Below are 14,280 nucleotides of genomic sequence, written 5' to 3'. Positions count from 1 at the left end.
AAATATCGCGTCAGACCACTCCTGGCTCATTCAAGCGCATTTTCTGCTCGGCAGTCTACCGAACCCTCCTAACACCTAGTCCATGGCCATCGTCACCCGCGCTTCGAGCCAGCAGAGGCTGCTGCTCGCCACCACCTCCTCCTTCACTATCGGCAAGCACACCCTCATCGTCGTCACCAACAGTGTCCACACTGTCCACCGAGTCCTCGGAAGCCCGGCCGACAACCGCATCGCCGTTATCCCCGCCGCCGCCCCCGCGGTGCGATGATGGCGGACCTCGGCGGCGGCGCGTGCCGGCGCGGCTCTCGTCGTCGCCACCACGACCGCCGTCGACGGGCGCAAGGCCGTACCAGGTGATTGTGACGAGGCCGATTATTCCGGAGAGCGTGGAGATGAGGAGCGCGACGTAGCCCTTGGGGGTGAATCTGTTTATGGATACGGATGTTCGGTTAGTGAGATGTGCTTCATCACTACTTCACGGGATCGTCGATGTAGGACGTGGCAGTACAAGCCTTCAAGCTTCTACAAGGAAAGAAGCCAAAAAAAAAAAAAGAAAAAAAAAAGGCAGGGCGGGACAGATCCTTTGACCCTGCACCGAATAGAGCAGGCCGGCACAACGGACACGAGGTCTAGATCGTACACAAGGGGGGGGTGGGGCGAATCAAATGCGAGAAGGAAAAATTCACTCACCCATCTGGCAGCGGGCCTGGCTGCCTCGCCTCTCCGTCCAGGTTCAAAAAGTCGTCGACGTTGCCGGCCGCGTTGCCCCGCGCGAGCATGCCGCTGGCGGCGCAAGCGTCAAGATGGTCTTGCGGGATCTTGCTGCTGGTGGTGGTGCTCTGGAGGGTGTCCTCTGCTGATTCACCGTCCAGGGATGAGCTGGTGTGGGCCAGGAGAGAAGAAGGGGAGGAGGAAGAAACGTCGAGGGAACCCAGCTGCCGCCTGATCTCGAGGGGCGATTCGACGAGCGTTGCGATCAGGCCCGAGTCGACGTGCCACTCGATGTGGCAGTGGAAAAGCCAGACGCCTGTTGTGTTGTCAGTAACCCTATCCAAGTACTTAAAGATGATGATGACAAAATACGGGTTCAAGCCGACAGAGAAACGAGAAACGAGGCTGGCAACGAACAGACAGACATTGTCCATCTGCTGCCCCAAAAGGGCGAACGCAAGAACCAAGAAACATACCAGGGTTATCCGCGCGGAACCGCAACACGACCTCGCCGTTCCCCCAGACAACGACCGTGTCCCTCCGCACGGGGATCGCCGGGAACTCGCTCTCCTTCCACGCCTTGGCCCGTCCCGTCTGGGCCTCACCTTCGTCCTCATCGTCTTCCTCTTCGCCACTGCTCCGGTACAATACCTGGAACGTGTGCCCGTGCAGGTGAAACGGATGCCGGCCATCGTCCTCGTTGCGCAGTACAATCTGTACTGTGTCACCGCCTGCCGCTGCCGCTGCCGCGACATCACGACCATGCCGAGCCGACTTCTGAGACGGCTCACCACGGGGGCCTTCGAGGACGAAAGTGTTGGTGTACCCTCCGTAGATCCTGCGGTCACGGACCAGGTCCTCCGGCGCGGACAGGGCCGTGTACAGCGTCGGCACCTTGGGCGGCGTGTACGTGATGTTGTTGAAGAAGGCGTAGTTCCTGCCGTCGCGAAGATTGTCCATCTTGACGACGAGCTCAATGTCGTGCTCCGGCCTCGTGGGCGGTGGGAGCAGCGGCATGCGGTCGTAGGGCGTCAGCGTGAAGTCGTCGATGGGCGTGAAGGACGAGACAGGCGAGGCGGCAGGGAGCGGATGGGCGGGCGAGTAGACGAGGTGGCCCGTGACGTTTGGGTTGAGGGATGCGGGCATCGCGTCGAAGAGGGTCGTGTCCATGCTGCCCACGATGGCAAAGTTCTCCCCGACGTCGCCCTTTCTCGTCCTGAGCAGGAAACTGCACCGCTGGCCCGCCGACAGGTACAGCATCTCCGCGCGCGCGGGCTCCGTGTAGACGCCGTCGAGCTCGACAATCTCGACCTCGTGGCCCTCGATCCAGACGTACTGCGACGCAAAGGCGCCCATGTTGACCATGCGCACGAGGTACGTCTTGCCGGGCTCGACGCGCACGCCGACCTCGCCCGACGCGGCGTCGTTCATGAGCGCCGCGTCCGGCACCGGCTCCGCGCCCGTCGGGTTCTTCTTGCTCATGAACCGCGGGATCAACGTCGTCGCCATCTGCTCGTGGTACCAGTCCGACAAGGTGAGGACGACCTCGTCGTCGTACGCAAAGGGGATGTCCGGATCCGTCACGATAAAGGGGCCCCGCAGACCGTCCGGGTACTGGCCTCTGCTATGCGAGTGGTACCAGTACGTGCCCGGCTGGGTGACGTGGAAGTCGTAGGTCAAGGTGCCGCCCGGGGCGATGGGGCACTGCGAGACGCCCACGGGCCCATCCATGTGGGTGGTGCCGTTCATGAAGAGGCCGTGGAAGTGCAGCGACGTTGTCTCGTTGCCGAGGCTGTTCTTGACGTGGATGACGACGCGGTCGCCCACGGCCGCGCGGATGGGCGGGATCGGCCAGGCGCCGTTGATGCCAATCGTCTGGCGCGGGAACTCGCCCGTCGGGTCCGCCGTCACCCACCCAATGTCAAAGTCATAGCGAACCGTGGCGGCCTGTGAAGTCCATGAGAGGAGAGAGAGTGCGCTTCCACCCAAGGTGAGCAGCCGGGTGAGCGAGGGCGCCACCATGGTCGAGGTGAGTGTGTGATGGTGGCTGCAGAGTGTGGACGTCTGCGTGTATGTGTGTGCGTGTCGTGAGGAAGGGAGGTCGGCCCACCGGGTCAGAGAACGCACGACAGTGTGACGACGGTGGAGATGAGCGCTGCTGGCCGCCTCGGGTCCACCGGGTGCCGGATGGCAGGCCGAGAGGGTGTGGGACGACACAAGAGTATGAGAAAGCTCCGGATCAGGGGCTGGGGTAGCAAGTCATCCCTGCCTGCCCGTGTGCTGCGGTGATCGAGTCCAGCGAGACCGTGACAGAGAGCTTCGAGCGGTGGAAGAGGCGGCCGGAGGCTCTTCTACGCTGTGTCTTTGTGGTTCTCGATCGAGACTTGACGTCTGCAGGCGGATCTGATAAGGCGGGAGGCCGTTGGGGTCGGTGCGGGCTGGTGTCACGAGGGCGGGAGGGGCCTGCGAAAACTCTGCCCGGCAGAGCGGAGCGATGATCTTATCAGATGGGCCGGTACTGTGCTGTACTGTAGACTGGAGTGCGCTGCAGAGGGGAGACGGCCCCTGTGTGTACAGGGGGTTGTCCATTGGAGAAAAGACGAGGCGCAGCCCCCCGACTGGTGACGAGAAGCCGACTTCTCAGCCGCACAACAACGAGACAATTGAAGCGTCGCCCGTCCTCGCTGAATGCTGAGTTGGAGCCACAGACCTGTGTACCTTTTAACTCCTGCCGTGCCTAGCGCTGGAGCTTGAGCTGAGCCCGTGCCAGTGTCGACTCAGGTTCTGCCACGGAGCAAAGCCCACCACCCGCCGAAACACGGCGGGCTCCCCTCCCTACACCACCTGACCTCCGCCTCTTGGGTCCCCGGTTTTATTTTTATCTGATCCTGGAACGTGCCATTCCGAGCCGAGAGCGCCGCCCGCCGCACTGCGGCACATTTCCCGGCTTCTGCCCTCATCCGTTCGTCCACCGACCACGGGACACTTGGACGCGCAACAACAGCATCCATCACCAGCATTTCTCGTGATCCGCAGAGTGCTGGACCATCCACAAGGAGGACACAGTTGGTGGCAATCAGTCAGCCTACCAGAGATGCGCTGGCGGGACTCGCCTTGACCCCTTGCAGCTTCCAACCATGCCGGACCTCTTCTCCGTCCCCGTCTTCTTCATCATCTTCCGCGAGACGCTCGAGACCTCCATCATCGTCTCTGTCCTACTCGCCTTCCTCAAGCAGACGCTGCCCAATGCCTCGGATGCCGCCCTCGCGCAGCGCATGCGCCGCCAGATCTGGCTCGGCACCTTTTCGGGCTCCGCCATCTGCCTCTTCATCTCGGCCTGCATCGTCGCCGTCTTCTACCTGACCGAGACGGACGCCTGGAGCTCCACCGAGTACTACTACGAGGGCGCCTTTGCCCTGTTTGCCAGCTTCATCATCACCGTCACCGGCGCCGCCCTGCTGCGCATCAACAAGATGCAGGAAAAGTGGCACGTCAAGCTGCGCCAGGCCATCGAAGACGGCGACCGCCGCAAGAGGCGCATGAAGCGCGACGCCCGCAACGGCGGCGGCGGGAGCGGCGACACGGGCAACGGCAACGACGCGCAGGGCTGGCTGGGCCGCTGGATGAGCCGCTACTTCATGTTTGTCCTGCCCTTTGTCACGGTGCTGCGCGAGGGCGTCGAGGCCGTCGTCTTCATTGCCGGCGTCACCTTCAGTGCGCCCGCCGAGTCGGTGCCTCTGCCCGTGCTGACGGGCCTTGCGACGGGCAGCTTTGTCGGGTGGTTGATCTACCGGTGAGTTGTCTTTTTGCCCCCTGATTTCCCCCATCTATGTTCTCTACTAGCTTCTGAAGAGAGCCCAGAAAAAAGACACTAGATGCTAACTCGCCTCCAGTACCGGCTCAACATCACACCTCCAGCTCTTCCTCGTGGCCGCCACGTGCATCCTCTATCTCGTCGCCGCGGCCCTCTTCACCCGCGCCGTGTGGTTCTTTGAGCAGCAGCAGTGGAACATTGCCGTGGGCGGCGACGCGGCAGAGGTCGGCGTCGGCCCAGGCTCGTACGATATCGACAAGAGCGTGTGGCACGTCAACGTGAGTAAACCATCCTTGGCCCTCCCCCATGCCATTCCAGACACCCTTCATCGGCGCTCTCCTTATCCAAGACTCTTCTCGTGCATGTCACGGATGTTTCCCCTCTCCCCTTCCCCCTTTTTGCTCCCAGTCTCACACGCTGACCTTCCCTCCCGCGGAAAAATAGTGCTGCAGCCCCTACATCAACGGCGGCGGTGGCTGGGGCGTCTTCAACGGCCTCTTGGGCTGGCAGAACTCGGCCACGTACGGCTCCGTCATCTCGTACAACGTCTATTGGTGGGTCGTCATCGGCGGGTTCCTCGCCATGCGCCACCGCGAGGTGAAAGGCCACTGGCCGCTCATGCGCAAGCGCAAGACTGTATGAAATCACGTGTCGTCGTAGGGCTGGGCTTGGGGTGGAGGCAAATAACGATAAGAAATTGACGTTGGCATGTTGGGCCTGAGTAGTGTGTGACTTGGCCAGGTGCATTGCTTTTTGATTACAGAGGATCGGGAGCAACATTGCCGGCGTGCTGCTTCGTCATAACAACCATAGTAGGAGCTGGTCAGACAGCAACTCCGGCAGTATGTGATCGGGACAACCAATTTCTGGCTTGAAGCAAAGTATGTATACCTCGAGTACAACACACACATATGCACCTGAAGCACGTTGAGCAAGAGGTTTAGACTTGCGTCGGCGCAGATGTGAGGCTAGCAAGAAAGCAGTCGATAGCATTCCGGCCTGGTATCAAAGCATGGAAACGTGGCGGAAACCCCGAGGGCCTCGATTTACCTCATATCTCTCTAGGCACCACGGCTGATCGACGAAACTTTCAGGTCGTGCGCCTGTAACGGATCAATGCAGGAATCGGTTGCATTCTTTCATGACTGGTCTATCATGTCGTGTCTATATGCCCATCTGAGTATGTATCTATGTGTGCAAAGTATGTACAAGAAGTCTGTGGCCCTGCTGTGTCAAGGCCCAAAATGAAACAGAAAGTGGTCGTGAAAGCGAGTGTCAGAAGTGGTCGTAAGAGCGAGTGTAAGAAGTGGTCGTAAGAGCGAGTGTAAGAAGTGATCAATGCTTCTGCAGATCAGCCAGACTTTTAGCGGCCATCGACGTCCAAGAAAGACAAAATGTCGTCCTGTGACGCGGAGTCTCCCTTTGCTAAGTTGCTAGCTGGCGAGGCCGTTTAGATCTTGCGAGGGACGTTCTTGCCGAACTCGCCAATGTAGTTGCCTGCGTTGAGGAGTCACGTTAGAAAACCAACTGCTCAGGCCTGTACTGGAGGACAGCAGCATCCACTCACCAGGAGTGCGGTAGTTGCACTCGAAGAAGTAGGCCTTGCCGCCGTCGCAGGTCGTGTAGGCGCAGCCGACCTCGTAGGTGCTCTTCCAGACGACCTGGGTAAAGTGGCCCCAGTCGCCAAAGTTGTCCATGTTGGGCGTGGCAACGCCCCACTGGGTGAACTTGCTGATCTCGCCGTACCAACCCGTGGTCACCATGTCGCCGAACGTGGTGATGGCGTTGGGTGCCGAGCCGCCGGACCAGCCGACCCAGCCGAGGTTCTGGCCATAGGCGCCTTCGCTGTTACAGAGGAGAGAGTGTGTGTTAGCTGGGCTGGCACTGTTACGTTGTCGTGAGACGGTCGAGATGGGTGTATCACACATACACCTTGTGCTTGAACTCGCAAGAGTTGGTGTGGCCCTGGGCAATCTTGGCCAGCTCGTCGCTCCACTTGAGGTTGGAGACGCCGTGCTTGGCACGAGCACTGTTGTGGCGGTCAAGGACAGTGTCCTTGACAGTAGCGGCCATGCCAGTGGCAGCACCTGCGAGGAGGACGAGAGAGTATTTCATTGTTGCGGTTAGGTGAGTGTTGGGTTGTGGAGGGAGAAGTCGTGTGGTTCTGATGAGTTGTTGGATAGCAGATGATGATGATGATGATGAGGATGAGTTGGAGGTCTTGTTGCCGAGATGAGGAGGGAGTTATGACCATTACATAGACTTTCTCGTCGCTGAACAGTCCTATATTGCGATGTCTTGTTTCTACCAATGTGGTGATGATACAGCAGTCCGACTGGGTGGCCCCAATCTCGGCGTGGTGAATGGGTGCCTGTTGCACTTTGCTGGCTGGTGCTTTTATTTGGTGTGCAGACCAGCCAGGGTCGCCGCAGCCACCCGAGCACCGAGTTACGGAGCAATAGAGACCTCTCGGCCGGGACAGGGATATGCCCACGATGGGATGAAAATTGCACCCAACATGGCCTCTCAATACGCTGTCCTGTAATCCGACGTATGCGTACATCCTGGCAGGAGCACGTCCGTATTTCTGCTCAGGTGACCACGGTTGAAACCCCAGAAGAATGCCAGAATTCGAGACGAACTCTTTCATGCCTCATCGTGCACGACGTTGATAGGATTATGTAACGGCTGTCCAGCTTGTTCCAAGTGCGTCTCGCCGCAGGCAATCTGCACGGTCCGTCTTTGAAGATCCGCGACCCCTGTCGAACGTCGATTCCCGGCCCCCAAAGGAGGCATGAGTAGCAGGCATTGTTCCCCAGACAGGGTATGTGCGGACCACCAATGATGACAGCCAGCTCCACATGTAACATGCCGACCGGCGACTACTACTGTGTATGACACCCACAACGCCTCCCTGTACGACGTTGTAAAGGAATCGTCACCTTCGGAATAGTTAGCCCGCCACCGCATCCCAATGCAGAAGATTGTCTGACGTAAACGCGTGGACGAGGATCTTGGATTGGTTCTCTACAACGCCCGATGCGGCCGCGCGTTGTTCCACATCTGCAAGGGCGTTTCCGGTCAGCTCGGGGTAAGGCTCAAGCTCGTACGCAGGTCCACAAGGGACCGAGCTGAGGTGGCTGGCGGTCTTCAGCTGACGGGCGGCGCCACTCATCTCGAAATGGTCCTCTGAGCGACGTGCTTTCGCGCGTCTATCAACGTTGTAAGGCATGATCTGGACTTCTATATTGTGGCTATGATAATTCCTTCGATGCTCGCTACAAGGTTCCCATTCATCCTCGTAGGGCTGAGAGGCCTCTTTTCCGGTTGTTGCGCCAGATGACCTCGAGAGTCTTCTGCGCACTGGTGCAAGGGTGCTATTGACAATAGACGGCCAGGTGTGCAGCAGGACCATTGCGCAGTTGACCATGTGGGAGCATGGGTGCTCTGCAATCATTCGCGTTCATGCTTCACCGTCATTTGCGGTTGAAGTGATCTCGCTCTCTCACAAAGCTGGAAGCCGGCTTTGAGATTTACAGTAGGCCAAGTCGCAGCACAGCACAGACGATTCGACACTCAAGCCAGGTGGTAGGTGACTAGTGCCCACCCGCCCGCTCACGACGAAGCCTGTAATTCCTGCATGCATTTTATGTATCATCTTCCTGCCTTATCATCTGGGGTGCTCGCAGTGACCAGCGTGCCCACCGCATTGCAACTCCGTCATGAACCTCCGCGAACTTGACATTATCCGCTAATTCAATGTATTTCTGCAAGCTGTTATGGCTGGCGGCAGCAGGCTGAGAATGGTCGAAACGTCCGCCCTGGTCCGCAATTCTGCGCAACTGCCGGCTGTTGGAGGTGATCGCCGTCAATTTAGCCGGAGGCGGACCCCCGCGCACTCCGTTCCACCGTTGTCTTGTGCTGAGGACGATACATGGGTTCGAGCGTCTCCAAGGTTTGGGTCTTGGCGGCATGATGACGGCATCACTGCCTGTACTTTTAAGGCACTCTAGCATCAACATTGAGAAGCAGTATCTGAAGCTGTCACATCAGGGGAAACCAAGTCTGACCAGTGATTCGCTACGCTGACAGTGCCCATCTCAGGAGGTCCCATCCTGCACGTGGAAGTATCCGGATCGTGGGGAGACCTCCGCTTCCGCGTAGCGTCGCCATCTCCACTCTCGATGGACTGCCGATGCGGGGAAAGAAAAGCGGCCGATCTCGACGACACCCTGCTTCCCCCAATCGGGTCTCGAGCTGTTATGAAAAAAAGGTTGTACCGCCAAGGTCGGTAGAAGTGACCCCGACTGCGATATTAGCTTGTTTTCCCTTGTGACACAGTGCCGATCCATAGATGTATATAATGACGCCGCCCCAGCCGGTGTGGACGGACAAGCAGTCGCACAGGAAAATCGCCTGCACAATCACCAGCTACAGACGCCACCAAGTGCCGCATCGCGTCTGATTCTGTATAGACTCCTTCAACATGCGGGCATCAGTAGCAACCGCCCTCTCAGCGTGGGCGCTGGCAACCACCGCGTCGCCGCCTCACCCACCAGCCGGAGGGTCCAAGCCAGGGCTCGGCCTGCGCAAGTTTACGAGCCTGGTCATGTTTGGTGACAGCTGGACCGACTCTGGGCTCCGTGACTATCAGCCTGATGCCAGCGGGAACATAGGGAAGCCAGTACGTCAGGGCCGTCCTCACGCAGTTTCTTCTGGGTTTCACTCCATGGCAACATCACAACTGACTTTGGTCTTCCGTACACAGTCCAATAACGCCTCCACAGGTGGCCGCGTCTGGCCTCAATACGTGGAGCAATATGCCGGCGTGCGCTCCTACGACTACGCCGTGTCCGGCGCCATGTGCGACGGGACCTACGGCACCGGCTCGCGCAACGGCATCAAGCAGAACCAGCTGCCCACCTTCCTCTCCAACAGGGCGGCCGTCAACCCCGTCACCCACCGCCCGGCGCTCGACATCCCCGTCCAGGAGACCGTCTATGGCATCTGGATCGGCACCAACGACCTCGGCAACGCCGGCTGGCTCGCCGAGTCGCAGCAGCCCCGCACGTTACCCCTGACGGCCTACACGGACTGCGTGTACGCGCAGCTCGACGCGCTGTACGCCTCGGGCGCCCGCAGCTTCGTCGTCATGAACCAGGGCCCGATCGACCTGATCCCGCAGTACGCGCTGCCGGAGAACGGCGGCGTCGACGCGCCGCGCTTCTGGACCGACAAGCTGCGGTACAATGCCAACATTACGCAGACGAGCGAGAAGATGCGCGAGTTCATCGCCCTGGTGAACGAGGTGTACGATCTGCGGACGCAGGTCGATGTGCGGCTGAGGGGGAGGTACAAGGGCAGCCAGTTTGCCGTGTTTGACACGAACGCCTTGGTGAGTCGCTCTCTCTCTCTCTCTCGTCATTCCTGTTTCCGGCGTGATCGCACCTCGGCCCATCCGGTGTCGGGAGATGATTTGAGCACCTACTGACACTGGCTGTCCATGGAACCACTAGATGACACACATGTGGCACAACCCTTCGGAGTACTTCAACGGCACGGCGCCGCTCAACGTCACCTCGTCGATCCGCCAGTGCGGTGCGGCGTGCAGCGCGCCCGAGGTCCGCGACAGCTACATGTGGTACGACGAGCTGCACCCGTCGGAGCAGACGGACCGCGTCGTGGCGAGGGAGTTTATCGAGGTTGTGAACGGCAAGAGCAAGTGGGCGACATATCTCACGGGCTGATCTTGGCCAGGTCTACAGTACATGTAGGAGCAGTGCCTGCTTGGAGCATGGTCTGGCCGCGGAAAGAAGGCAGGGTTGTGACTGATTGTTTGTTGGCGAGAGGACGTGTTCAGTCTGTAAAGCGAGCCATTACATTTGCCGCAATCGGCGGCAGCCGCACAGGAATCAACACTAGATCGACTTGGTTGTATAGTGTATTCACAGTCATAGTTTGTGGGTCTGACACTCATTCACGGCTGCGAGACCGGGCCTCGCAAATTGCTGCTGCTTACCAAGCACATCTTGAACTCGGCCCTGATAGTGGAGTGTCGGAGAATGGCGATCCAGGGATCCAGCACGCCCTTGGGATGACACGACCACTATAGCCTATCGCATGTCCTTGCTCTTCTTCGGTCGGCGGCGCTGCGTCTAGGTGGTAATGGACAAGGGAATGCACTGCTGGCTCTAGTCCTATTTAACGCGCGTCTTCCCAGAGCCAGAAGACCTACTGAATGCCCACACAAGCTGCCAGAAAGCCAACCCCATTATACACACACCATGCCACTGGAAGTCCGGCCCCTTGAGCTCGCAGACTTCGCCACCCTCATCGGCCATGCAGACGCTGGCGAGCCGGGCGACGACCTCGTGGCGCCGCCATGTCCCGTGTCCTGGCCAGTGAAGACGCGTGAGGAGGCCCAGCTCCGAGCACGGTGCCATTTCACATGGCAGCGCCAGCGGTTCCTGGAGGACCCGTCGGTGCGGTACGTCAAGGTCGTAGACACCACCGGCACCAGCACCACCAGCACCGACCCCGGCGCTGGGAATGACGACGCAACAGCCAGAGAGGAGGAGGAGAGCGACGAGATCGTGGCCGTCGCACGCTGGCACTTCTACCCGAACGGGTACGACTACGAGCGCGAGAAGCACTGGGAAATGGCCCCCTCGAAGCTGAGCGACTCGGATGCTGCCGCCGCCGCCTGCGACTACTACCCCCCGCCAAACTTCAACGTGGCCCTGCACAACCACATCCTCGGCTTCCGCGATGTGTTCCGCCCGCAGTGGATTCCGTCCGACAAGCCCGCCTGGGTGCTCATGCACTGCGTGACGAGGCCGCGACACCGCCGGCGCGGGGCCGCGGGGATGCTGGTGCGCTGGGGCCAGGAGCAGGCGCGGGAGATGCCGGGCGGCGAGGGCGGCGGCGGCGTGGCCGCGTATCTCGAGGCCGGCGTGCAGGGAGCCCCCGTGTACGAGAGGTCTGGGTTCGCAGGCGTCGGGGAGGCGAGGATTGTCGATCTGAGTGGGTTTGAAGGGGCTCCCGTGAAGGAGTTTAGGATGAGAAATATGCAGTGGTTGCCCTGAGCCTAAACGGAGCGGGAACTAGGGTGTAATTCAAGGTCCTGATTCTATCTGTCACCTGCAGGGACCTGGCTGGGCTTCCCTTAATAGACGAGTTGGGTAGAGACGCGTCAAATGGAATCCTTTGTCGGCAAAGTCCGCGCGTCGAGATTGTTCGAGAGTGCGCTAGCCTGTAAAAGGAACACCTTTTGTTGGAGGCGAGAAAGCTTCGGCCCTAGTGACCAGGCCAGCCGGGGTCCACTCTCTCTGTCTCTGTCTCTTGTCTTTTTCTCTCTCGCTCGCCCTCCGCCGACGCTGTGTCAAGGGGTGTTCCCGATTGGGAAGTCCTTCTCCCACAGCCCCGGCCCCGGCCCCGGCCAGTGACGCCCTCCGGCCACCAGCACAGCAGCATCCACAAGGCAGCATATGCCTGTTTCTGAATCATGCAAACCACCAACGGCCGCGGCAATACCCGCCTCGAAGGATTTTACGGCTTTATCACGCCGCACGATGGTGATGCCCGGCGCGAAGCCAGGCCCCAGCCGACTTTGGCCGCCATGTCGAAGGCTATAAAGAAAGCTCGGGAAGCGCTTGAGAATATGGACATCTCTTGCTCGAACCATCAAGCACTCTCATCACAGTCAACACAACTACAGTCCAACTTAAATCGTCTTAGTAACCACTTTACACAACCATCAACATTATGCCTTCCATTCCCACATCCCTCGTCGGCAAGCCCATTGGCCCTACAAGCCTTGGCCTCATGGGCATGTCTGGCATCCACGACATGCCCTTTGACGAAGCAAACAAGGTTCTCGAAGCTGCTCTCGAGCTCGGCGCCAACTTTTGGAACGGCGTAAGTGTTTACCTCCTCTCCTCCCCCCTTCACACTCTCATCTCTGACTCCCATGTTTCCCTCAAAACAGGGCATCTTCTACGGCACTCCCGAGCGCAACTCGCTGCACCTCCTCGCGCACTACTTCAAGACCCACCCGGCCGACATCCCCAAGGTCGTCATCAGCATCAAGGGCGCCTACGACCGCTTCACCCACATCCCCGACGGCACGCCCGAGGGCGTCCGCGCACAGGTCGACCTGGCCCTGTCCGTCCTGGCGCCCGCGGGCATCACCACGCTCGACATCTTCGAGTGCGCGCGCGTGGACCCCAAGACACCCATCGAGACCACGGTCGGCGCGTTCGCCGAGCTCATCAAGGAGGGCAAGATCCGGGGCTACGGGCTCAGCGAGGTCAGCCCCGCGACGGTGCGGCGCGCGTGTGCCGTGCTCAAGCCCGCTGCCGTCGAGGTCGAGGTGAGCATGTTCTCGCGCGAGACGCTGGAGAAGGGCGGCGTCGTCGATGTCTGCCACGAGCTCGGCGTCCCCGTCGTGGGATACGGCCCGCTCGGCAAGGGCTGGTTGACGGGCACGCTCAAGACGCTCGACGACCTGCCGGCCGACGACGTGCGCAGGCACTTCCCGCGCTTCCAGCCCGGCGCGTTTGAGAAGAACGTCGAGCTCGCAAACAAGATTGAGAGCCTGGCCAAGCGCAAGGGCGTCCCCGTCGCCGCTGTGGCCGTGGCCTGGGTCCGCCAGGTCGCGGGCGCGGTGCCGCTGCCCGGTGCGTCGAGCGTGGCTCGCGTCAAGGAGAACATGACGGTGGCCGAGCTTACCGACGACGAGATCAAGGAGATCCAGGGATACCTGGACACCGCCGAGGTTGCGGGACACCGCTACCCTCCCGTGTTCCAGGGCCTGCTGAGCGGCTAGAGAGGTGTTGTGGTGGTGGGATATTTCTGAATCAGGGGGAGGAATTCTGGATGTCGTGTAATATAGAATGAATGATGGTCGTGAGACACTATCAACTGTGTAAGGTTTAGTCATCGATTTGAGTACTCATTCCTTCGGTCCAAACTGCATAGGTGCTGGGATAGTGGTCATGTTACATGTGGCTATAAGTGAGCGAGTCTCAGCGAGCCCTGCCCAGGCTTGCCGCGGCCACCTGGCTAAGGCGCCAACGTAGGTGCATCCGGAAGCACCCGTACAGTCCTCGCTGAGGCATGGACTTCGAGAGGCAGCAATATCATGTCTCGCAGGCACATCTTGACCTAAACGGCTGCAACAAAATGCGAGACAAAGCAAAGCACCAACCGGCAGGGCCCGAACATTGGGTAAAAGCAACAACACAACGCACAACACCGGGGATTCGCTGGTCTTCACTGGCTAGCTACTGAGCTGGCGGTAAAAAGCCTTGGATGCAGGGTAAGTGATAACCATCAATGGAAAGACATGAGGTCCATATACCCATAAGACACTTTCCCTCCACATGTCTTGGTGCAGTAGCCGCGCCACAATTGCAAACTGGCCCACTCATAAAGGCCTTTTTTTAACACAAACACGCCGTTTTAACTAGTTCGTTGTCCTCATCTATTTTGGCACAAGACTCCGTTGTAACAAGTCGCCAGAGCAGGGGTAGCATACATAATTACGCGGCACTGGGGTCCGCCGAGGTTAAACCAAACTTTAACTTTAAGTAGCACGGACCAAATCATATCAATACAAATACTCGCGACAGCCTGAGCCGCGTTATCCGTGTCAATCTTTGGTGTGCCTCATTCAACAACAGGAACATCGAACATTAGGACTGCGCCGCCGAATACAAAATTTCATCGATAGCCTCAACTCTTGACTACACATC

General features: G+C 59.3%; 7 protein-coding genes across 7 annotated transcripts; 4 read left to right on the top strand and 3 right to left on the bottom strand.

Annotated features, from left to right (window-relative positions):
• Nucleotides 1-55: 55 nt before the first annotated feature.
• On the bottom strand, nt 56-2,733 carry B0I36DRAFT_352890 (Cupredoxin; the record flags this gene model as incomplete). Its single annotated transcript, XM_046157162.1, has 3 exons — nt 56-425; nt 691-1,027; nt 1,188-2,733. The coding sequence occupies 3 exons, from the start codon at nt 2,731-2,733 to the stop codon at nt 56-58; spliced, it is 2,253 nt and encodes a 750-aa protein (XP_046008225.1).
• Nucleotides 2,734-3,574: 841 nt separating this feature from the next.
• On the top strand, nt 3,575-5,245 carry B0I36DRAFT_163655 (putative iron transferase). The gene is made up of 3 exons (XM_046148696.1): nt 3,575-4,504; nt 4,605-4,803; nt 4,970-5,245. Exons 1-3 carry the CDS (start codon nt 3,849-3,851, stop codon nt 5,165-5,167), a joined length of 1,053 nt encoding a protein of 350 aa, XP_046008224.1. The 5' UTR covers nt 3,575-3,848; the 3' UTR covers nt 5,168-5,245.
• Nucleotides 5,246-5,941: 696 nt separating this feature from the next.
• B0I36DRAFT_295351 (CAP domain-containing protein) lies at nt 5,942-6,598 on the bottom strand (the record flags this gene model as incomplete). Its single annotated transcript, XM_046151850.1, has 3 exons — nt 5,942-6,022; nt 6,093-6,370; nt 6,456-6,598. 3 exons carry the CDS (start codon nt 6,596-6,598, stop codon nt 5,976-5,978), a joined length of 468 nt encoding a protein of 155 aa, XP_046008223.1. The 3' UTR covers nt 5,942-5,975.
• Nucleotides 6,599-7,478: 880 nt separating this feature from the next.
• B0I36DRAFT_352887 (uncharacterized protein) lies at nt 7,479-7,955 on the bottom strand (the record flags this gene model as incomplete). Its single annotated transcript, XM_046157161.1, has 1 exon — nt 7,479-7,955. The coding sequence occupies one exon, from the start codon at nt 7,953-7,955 to the stop codon at nt 7,479-7,481; it is 477 nt and encodes a 158-aa protein (XP_046008222.1).
• A 1,021-nt stretch (nt 7,956-8,976) lies between these two features.
• On the top strand, nt 8,977-10,491 carry B0I36DRAFT_331846 (GDSL lipase/esterase). Its single transcript, XM_046155032.1, has 3 exons — nt 8,977-9,209; nt 9,294-9,920; nt 10,042-10,491. The coding sequence occupies exons 1-3, from the start codon at nt 9,012-9,014 to the stop codon at nt 10,270-10,272; spliced, it is 1,056 nt and encodes a 351-aa protein (XP_046008221.1). The 5' UTR covers nt 8,977-9,011; the 3' UTR covers nt 10,273-10,491.
• Nucleotides 10,492-10,723: 232 nt separating this feature from the next.
• Nucleotides 10,724-11,691, top strand: B0I36DRAFT_163633 (uncharacterized protein). Its single transcript, XM_046148694.1, has one exon. The coding sequence runs from the start codon at nt 10,810-10,812 to the stop codon at nt 11,608-11,610; it is 801 nt and encodes a 266-aa protein (XP_046008220.1). The 5' UTR covers nt 10,724-10,809; the 3' UTR covers nt 11,611-11,691.
• Nucleotides 11,692-12,151: 460 nt separating this feature from the next.
• On the top strand, nt 12,152-13,461 carry B0I36DRAFT_163635 (NADP-dependent oxidoreductase domain-containing protein). The gene is made up of 2 exons (XM_046148695.1): nt 12,152-12,442; nt 12,513-13,461. Exons 1-2 carry the CDS (start codon nt 12,290-12,292, stop codon nt 13,350-13,352), a joined length of 993 nt encoding a protein of 330 aa, XP_046008219.1. The 5' UTR covers nt 12,152-12,289; the 3' UTR covers nt 13,353-13,461.
• Nucleotides 13,462-14,280: the final 819 nt, after the last annotated feature.

The sequence above is a fragment of the Microdochium trichocladiopsis genome, assembly GCF_020744255.1.
Source record: "Microdochium trichocladiopsis strain MPI-CAGE-CH-0230 chromosome Unknown B0I36scaffold_9, whole genome shotgun sequence".
NCBI classification, from domain to species: domain Eukaryota; kingdom Fungi; phylum Ascomycota; class Sordariomycetes; order Xylariales; family Microdochiaceae; genus Microdochium; species Microdochium trichocladiopsis.
This window is presented reverse-complemented; position numbering and strand designations above follow the sequence as displayed.

Excerpts from the sequence above, each read along its gene's own strand:
- B0I36DRAFT_163655 (XM_046148696.1), top strand. The coding sequence starts at position 3,849 with ATGCCGGACCTCTTCTCCGTCCCCGTCTTCTTCATCATCTTCCGCGAG. Across the intron at positions 4,505-4,604 it reads GTCGGGTGGTTGATCTACCG|TACCGGCTCAACATCACACC; the intron begins GTGAGTTGTCTT and ends ACTCGCCTCCAG. Across the intron at positions 4,804-4,969 it reads AGAGCGTGTGGCACGTCAAC|TGCTGCAGCCCCTACATCAA; the intron begins GTGAGTAAACCA and ends GCGGAAAAATAG.
- B0I36DRAFT_331846 (XM_046155032.1), top strand. The coding sequence starts at position 9,012 with ATGCGGGCATCAGTAGCAACCGCCCTCTCAGCGTGGGCGCTGGCAACC. Across the intron at positions 9,210-9,293 it reads GCGGGAACATAGGGAAGCCA|TCCAATAACGCCTCCACAGG; the intron begins GTACGTCAGGGC and ends TTCCGTACACAG. Across the intron at positions 9,921-10,041 it reads TGTTTGACACGAACGCCTTG|ATGACACACATGTGGCACAA; the intron begins GTGAGTCGCTCT and ends TGGAACCACTAG.
- B0I36DRAFT_163633 (XM_046148694.1), top strand. The coding sequence starts at position 10,810 with ATGCCACTGGAAGTCCGGCCCCTTGAGCTCGCAGACTTCGCCACCCTC.
- B0I36DRAFT_163635 (XM_046148695.1), top strand. The coding sequence starts at position 12,290 with ATGCCTTCCATTCCCACATCCCTCGTCGGCAAGCCCATTGGCCCTACA. Across the intron at positions 12,443-12,512 it reads GCGCCAACTTTTGGAACGGC|GGCATCTTCTACGGCACTCC; the intron begins GTAAGTGTTTAC and ends CCCTCAAAACAG.